The sequence below is a fragment of the Alnus glutinosa genome, chromosome 10 (genome assembly GCF_958979055.1).
Source record: "Alnus glutinosa chromosome 10, dhAlnGlut1.1, whole genome shotgun sequence".
Lineage (NCBI taxonomy): Eukaryota > Viridiplantae > Streptophyta > Magnoliopsida > Fagales > Betulaceae > Alnus > Alnus glutinosa.
In genome coordinates this window covers 14,369,638-14,377,938 of record NC_084895.1, presented here as the reverse complement: position 1 = coordinate 14,377,938, position 8,301 = coordinate 14,369,638, and the positions used below count along the sequence as shown (strand labels likewise).

Here is an 8,301-nt window from a genome sequence, read left to right as displayed (position 1 = left end):
TAAAAGATATTATTTTTAGAATCTTTTCATATGCACATTCTCTATAATTCTTGATCTCATCAAACTTTAGACAATGCAGATCCTTTCAAATAATGGAAGCTCTCTAACATTTCTGCATTATCGAAAAAATACTTCTTTAGAGTATCTTCTTCTATAGATCCTCTTAAATTTTCAATCTTCATAGTCTTTAGGCAATGACGCCAACAGAGAATTGAAATAAGTTTGCAACAACTGAGATCTTTCAATTTGTTAATAGGATTTCCGTATGAGAACTGAAATATGAGCACACAGTTAGGACCATGCATTATCAGAAATGACAAAAAGAAGGCATTAATCTACCTTAATTTGGGCGGCCCAAAAGAAAAAAGGTGTTAAAACTGAATTAAGAAATGTGAAAACAAGATAATAATGACAATAAGTTTTAGTTATGAAAAATTCAGTTAATGCAATAGTATTTGCAATACCGCCGTTAATTGTTAACTTTTAGCATCTAATGTTAGTGCCACAAATGAACCAAAAAATACCAAATAAAAACTGCTGGTATAAAATAATTATCTCTAAAGTACTAGAATTATTGTAACAAAATTTTACCAAATTTTAAAAAATTTTGATGAATTCGGCATGGTTAGGACATTACACTTAAAAATAAAATTTTAATATATTTTCCATAACACAAAAATATCCTTGTACTTTCGAAAAAAAAAATTAATTAAAAAAAATTTACAATTAAATTAAAAATGAAAAAAAATAGAAACTAAAAATAAAAATAAAATATAGCATTGTTTTTTTTTCATTTCTTTTTCGTTTTTATTTTTACTTTAGTTATTTTTAGAAAAACATTTAGTTATTTTTTTCAGTTTTTCTGTTATTTTTTTTTTCAATTCAATATATATATATTTTAACTTTATGATGGGTATTTTTTTAATACATTATTCCTACATGTTAAGAAATAAGAACCTAGGTTAGGAGGACTCCACCGGTTACTTCGTTCTCCTTGTCTTTACCAATAAAGGTGGTGGAAAACGAGTTTGATGGTAGTCTAAGCCTATCGATTTTGAGAGTGGTTTGAGTACCATCTCCAAATTAAGAAAAAAGATTGGGGGGCCTTGGAAATATATAGGGAGGTAATGCCCCTAATGAATTTAGGATAACCGAAAAATGTAAAATCAAGGCATATAGTTAAAATTAAATGGAGGAAATTTTTCTTTTTTCCCCCTCATGATATATACTGCTCATGCAATGCCAACAACAATATCACAAACCATCATATATATATATATATATATATGAATACCAAATATTTACTAAAAGATCATTAACAGGGAGAGGAACCAGTACACACCAAAGCCAACACCATTTATCCAAAAAACAGAGAACGACTTTTTACATTAGCATTTTTGCTAGAAGCACTAAATTACTAACAAATAAAAAGAATAAAAGTATTAAGAGTAAGTGTTTAAATTCTAAGAAATGAACATATGTAATACCTTGAAAGATATATTGTCATCTTTTTTTTCTGTAAGGTTGAATGATATATTGTCAATTGTCTCCTCATACAGCCATTCTATAAAGAGAGTATGTAGAAGAGGACAAATCCACAACAAGGCATCTACAAGTTCGTGAATTTGTCTTGTAGATAGAGAATATGCTTTCAACTTCAATTGCTTAACATTATATAATGGAGACGGTATGCTTTCTCTCCACTCCTTTGCAATAATCACACTCTTCACAAAGTGAACAATAAAACACTTGTTAGCTTTTTAATATATGTTAATAATTGATGTGCAAAGTAACATAGGCTAGGAAACAAATAAAAAGGATCAAATAAACTAAGCTGGAATACGTACCTCGGCATCGAAAGTTCCCCAATTTAATACTTTTGGATGACTTAAATTTGCAAGGAATTCAATCTTCTCAACATCTGAAGAATCGTCATCTTCAAACGCGAGACTAACTTCTGATATACTTGAAGTATTCAATGAAAATGATATAACATCACCATCATACTCGAGTTTATGTAAGTTAGGAGTAACAATGTCAACTTCAACCAACTCGGAGCAACCAATAAAGGCCAAACTCTTCATGTGATGACTTGAAATCTTAATCCTTTTCAACATATCGCAATCTCGTAGGTCCAAGCAGTTAATGAGTGGATGTTTAGAAAGAACGTCATGCAACCATTTGTCATTAATGCTGCATGAATATAATAGTAACTTCTTTAGATTTTCGCACTGGCCTAGTTTGATTTTGCATGGTCTCCTAAGCTTGAAAACCAACGATTCAAGATTTAATGCTTCGATCTCAACACTCTCAAGTTCGAAATTTTGTAGCAACTCAATGACCATAAGTTTAGGAAGACTTGAGACCTGTATACTTTTCAACCCATAACAACAATTAAATATCATCTCTTCTAAATCACGACAACCATCAATAAGAGTTTGGACAACTTTATTTCCCATGATAGTATCCAAAACCAACTTTTTCAAAGAGGGTAAGTTAATATCACTATAAAATGACTTCAATTTACACTGGGATAATTTCAGCTCAGTTATTGATTTTGCTAAGAGAACCCTCTTAGGCAACTCATAGTACTTTTTAGGCAACTCATACGTCATATGATCGATCCATATGTTAAGATTCAACTCTTTTACATTGCATTCAACTGCGTAGTCAATCCAACGATTCAAAAGAGCACAATCTGATTCATCATCCAAAATCATGTGAAGCCTAAACTTATTTATACTTAGTCTTTGCGTATAGTGGCCTAGTAAATATCTCTCCACAAAATTTTTGAATTCTTGTTTCTTTCTCTGGAGTTCTTCTTCTTTCTCGTAGGGTGGAACCTTGCGCAAATTATTAGTAAAGAGGTGTTGCTCAAATTCTGGAATGGGGAACAAAGTACACACGTTTTGCCATCTCTTGGACAAAATACTAAGTTGAAGTATTTGTTTCATGGGAATGAAGGATAGAATGTGGTCTAGAATAGGGTCCGGCAATTCGGATATCTGGTCGATTTTGTTCTTCATCTTAAGGTTGAAAACTTCCTCCAAGCCGGCAAGCAGAAACGTCCTGGTACAACAGATTTTTTTTTTTTTTTTTTTTTTTTTTTAAGAAAAACTATCAATACATAGTTCAAGTTTTTATTTCTGGAAAAGATTGAAAAAGAAATATTTTAAAAACCAGACAATAATTAAGGAACAGGGCACGAGCAAAAATTGGGGGAAGAAAACACATGCTATTTTATTCGGAATAAAATAAATTGATAGGAAGACCAACCTTGAGCGTACGTACCACGTTGAACAGTTGCACTTTGTTTTCTAACAAAAGCTTGCAATCGTCGGGCGTTCGACCGCAGCGCTTTGTAGGGGCTGGAGTACTTCAGCAGACACCACGACGGCGGCAACACAAATTGTGAAGTTGTGATGACAAGTATGAATTAATTATGTTGTGAAGTAGTAAATTAAACGTGATGTATATATATATATATATAAGCCTGCTTTTTGAACGTACCCAATTCTCTTGGGAATATAATTCCTATCAAGGCTGGTGAAGGATTCCTATACATATGCGAAATAGGAGTCCTATATACCTTTTTTCATAAAATAAAAAAATAAAAAGTAAATATATCATCCCCATTGATGCTTTTACCTAATTATATATATATATATATATATATATATATATATATATATATAAGCCTGCTTTTTGAACGTACCCAATTCTCTTGGGAATATAATTCCTATCAAGGCTGGTGAAGGATTCCTATACATATGCGAAATTGGAGTCCTATATACCTTTTTTTATTAAATAAAAAAAAAAAAGAAAAAAAAAAGAAAAAAAGAAAAAAAGAAGAAAGTAAATATATCATCCCCATTGACGCTTTTACCCAATTATGTACGCATATTTACAAGTTTACCCTTTCACCTTTTTTTTTTCTTTTTTTTTTTTTTTGTGAAAGAGACTTTCTTTTAAAAAAGAAAAAAAAAGAAAAAAAAGAAAAAAAAAAAAAAAAAAGTAGCCGGCCGGAAACAAAAAAGTAGTAAAATTTTCTTTATTGAAAAATAGAATTAGAAATACTAGTACTTGGTGTTTCTGGAGCAGATCAATTTGTCTCGTCAATGGCAACGGCGTCGTCTTGTTTGCTCTGTCTCTCTCCTACTCCTACTCCTACTCTGCGTATGGCCAGCGGAGGTACTCGCAACACAGAGATCAGGCTGATGTTTTTGTTGTCAAAGAAGTTGGGTGACCGACTTATACTAAATTGCCCTTCTTGGACTTTAAAAGTACTCAAATGCCCTTCCAATAATCTACCCACTGTCTATCAACAAACCCATCCAATTTAATTGACAACTTGACAGGGCCACGTCAAGTGCTTAAGAATAAAATCTTTAAGAAATCACTTGCAATTATATATATGTGTATCTTCATCTTCAACATTGGCTCGTTTGAGAATGGTTTTCTGTTTTTGTTTTTCGTAACTGCTTTTGAGAATTAAAATAATATATATATATATATATATATATATTTCCTGCTGTTTTCAAGAATAAAAATAAAAAATAAGCTGAATATATATATATACACACATTATGAAATAGAACCAGCAAAACATACAAGAGATAGAGAAATTATTATGAAAGTGAAGCAAGTTTAGTTATAATTGTAAATAAACATAACTATTCGTGAATATACTCGGGCTCAATTCGATCGGGCTCGGCTCAAGCTTGACTATGTTCGTCAACACGAAATTAAGTTCAACTATTAAACAATACATATTAATATAAACTCAATCAGTTCAACTTAATTAACGTTCGTGAACAAGCTCATCCATTGTGTGCAGGAATGCAAAACGAGTCTTACAAAATGTCACTTTCTTATCATCTCTAAGACTAATATTGATGACAATGTCATGATTCATCAACCGACGGCTCCACAAATTTAAATTTTTAAAATTAGAAATAGGGCCGGTATTATGTGCCAAAGGCCCAAAGGTGAGGAGAACGCCAAATGCTAAGGGTTGGTCAAATTTGCCTTGCGAAAATTTAGTAGCAATAAATGATGGATGATCCCTATGAATAATTTTAAGGTTTAAATAAAGTTTTGGTATCCTTGATTTAAAGTCTTTATTTTTTGCTATATATGTGCTTGCATCGTAAACGGTACTTGAGTTATGAAAAAAGATAGAAATAGTACCTTCGTCTATTTTTCTATCTAAAAACTAACGGTTTGTCACGTGTCTATTCTCAGGTATTGACACGTGTTATAATGTAAAAACAAAATTAAAAAACATAAAATTAAAGTTTTAAAAATTAATAATAATTTTTAAAATAATTTTTTAAAAACAAAAAATAAAAGTATTAAAACTTGAAAAAAAAAAAAAAGAAAAAAAAAAAAAGAAGGAGAAGAGAGCCACCCCCATGACCGGTTTGGAAGTGGTTGAATTACCCGAAGAGCCATGGGGGTGGTTCGGCTATCCCCAAGAACCAAACCCCTTTAATATATATATAATTTTTGGTCTTTGGCCCCATGGAGGTGGTTCGGCCACCCCCAAGGGCTAGACCTTTTTTTTTTTCTTTGGCCATTACTCCCAAACCCGCCAAGGGGGTGGCTCTTCATTTTTTTCCCCTTTTTTTTTTTTTAAGTTTTTAATACCGTTTCTTTTTTTTCTTTTTTTCTTTTTAAGTTTTATTATTTTCAATTTTTCAATTTTTTATTAATTTTTAAAGTTTTAATTTTTTTTTTCACATTATAACACGTGTCATTACCTGAGAGTAGACACATAGTAAACCGTTAATTTTTTGACAGAAAAATGGACGGAAATATCATTTCCGCCTTTTCTCATAACCTAAATACCATATGTAATACAAATTAAAATACAAAAGGCAAAAAATAAAGACTTTAAACCATAGATACTAAAAAAATGTTTGGCCCTAGTTTTAATTTTTTGGGGGGAGGCCTATAATTTTCATTAAGACAATAAGGGATTGCAAAAGATATGCTTTTTGAGTTTAATTATGTAGGAATGTAGGCAGAAGATTGTAAAGGACATGCTTTCAACGTTCGGCTCACACAATAGCCACCTTTAAGTAGAATTAGAGGTGTTGTAATAAAGGTTGTGAAGATAGCCATAAGAACCATGATGGCAAATGTTTCATCATTCAATACCCTGTAACAAAAATCAGCCTAATTAACTATGCATGTGCATCTACGTACCAGAGTTAAATCCATCTCTCAATCATCAACTGAGTTGAATGTTAATGACAAGCAACTTGTTACTTTTCCAAACTATTTTCATGTTTGGAAGCTTTGATTATAATTTTGAATCAAGTGTGAAATCGGCCAAATTGTAACAGCATGGCATTACTGTGATTCAACCTGTCGCACAAAGGTGGCCAGGGCCTCAACATTAATCTTAGCAACAATTCAACTTTGTAGCGAATTATGTCATACAAATAAATAAAAATGGTCATTACATTCCAACTTTTTGTATACATGATAATATATACTCTAGGGCTGGCAAAACGGGTTTGCGGGTCGACCCGTTTACGACCCATAAGGACCCAATACTCGTTTAAGGTAGACCTAAACACGACCCGTTTATATTAACGGGTCGGAGCCCCAAACACGACACGACACGGTAATTTTCACGGGTTACCCGACACGACCCATAAAACCCGTTTAACATTTAGACTAAAATCAAGTTTCTTTCAATTTTCCTCGAATTTCTCATAAACCCACCAGAGAACTCATAGAAACACATAATCTAAAAGGCAATCCAGAGAAAATTGATCACATGCGAACATATATTCAAGCACAAAGAGATTGAATGAGATCTGGTTCCTTAGTTGATTAAACGCACCTAAATTCGAATGGTCAATCAAAGATGTTTACCCCGAGAAAGCGAGAAATAGTGGATCTAAGAGCTTCGTTGGGTTCCACTCGATCTCAGAACCTGCGAGTGGCTGAAATGGATTGAATGCGAATGGTCAGAGACTCAGAGTGGTTTTACTCAGCGAAATGAAAAGTATAGATAAAGTAGTACAACCCGCAAAAAGAGAGAGAGAGAGATTGTTACAATTAAAAAAAAAAAAAAAAATCGTGTCTGGCAGGTTACCCACGGGTGACCCGTGACATGACCCGCTAGACCGAAATAAACGGATCGACCCGTTTATGACCCAAACCTGTTTAAGGTAAATCCAAACTCATTAATTTTGTGTCGTGTTCGTGTTCAATCGTCGGGTTCTGTCAAAATTGCCAACCTTAATATGCCTTCAGATCCGGTTAGATCCGGGCGGATCCCGGCCATTTTGCCCAAATCCGGCTAGATCCGTGGCCGAATCCATCTTGATCTGGGCGGATCAGTGGCCAGATCCATCCAAATCTGGCCGGATCAATGGCCTAATCCGGCCATTTTCGCCAGATCCGACCGACTTCTAACCGTGGCTGGATTCCAGCCAGTTTCGGCCGGCCTCCGGCAACAGTGGCCGGATGTCGTCGGATTCCTACACCGGCAATATTTCGGTGGCTGGATGTTGCCGGATTCCGACGATTGACCATTGCTGGATTCTAGCAATTGCATATCAAACATGCATGTAAGGACGAAGAGTTTAATTTCGAAAAACGATTTACGGTTTTTAAAACCGTAAATCGTTTTCGAAAAATTAAAGAAGGTTTTACGGTCAAACCGAAAATGATTTTCGTTGACCATTATTTTCGCTCCTACTAAACACCGTAAAATGTCGAATCATTTTCCAGAAATCATTTTACACCGAAACAAACGGAGCATTATTTTATGGTCAATTGTTATTGGAAATACAAGAAGGGCTCCTCATGCATTAAGGATATATATATATATATATATATATTGTTAGCTAACAATAACTAATTCAAATTTTTTAGTCATTCAAAATATTTGAAGTAAGATATACATGAGCTTGAATTAATGCATTACACATGAGAGTAAAATTTTTTTTTTTTTTTTTTTGAGGAAACATGAGAGTAACATTTACACTACTTTTTATTGCAGATTTTGTGAATGTCATCTCATCTCATTTGTATCTATATTCTATAGATTTACAAATACATGACGATGATACCTCTATTTTATATTTTGAAATATTGGAGGAAACCAAATGGTTGTGACTACTCTTAGACCGTGCCTCACAAAAGTAAGCCACAATGGTTCAAAGGACGTCACAGTTAGCTCTTGCATTTTATTTACTTCCATTTTCACATTGACCCATATTATGTCCCATTTTTCTACATGTATTAATTTTGTTTTCATTAGATGTATATATGAACAAG

The 8,301-nt window shown here is 33.2% G+C and overlaps 1 protein-coding gene across 1 annotated transcript; it reads right to left on the bottom strand.

The window, feature by feature from the left end:
* Nucleotides 1–1,829: 1,829 nt before the first annotated feature.
* LOC133879081 (uncharacterized) lies at nucleotides 1,830–2,720 on the bottom strand. Its single transcript, XM_062317628.1, has one exon. The coding sequence runs from the start codon at nucleotides 2,718–2,720 to the stop codon at nucleotides 1,830–1,832; it is 891 nt and encodes a 296-aa protein (XP_062173612.1).
* Nucleotides 2,721–8,301: the final 5,581 nt, after the last annotated feature.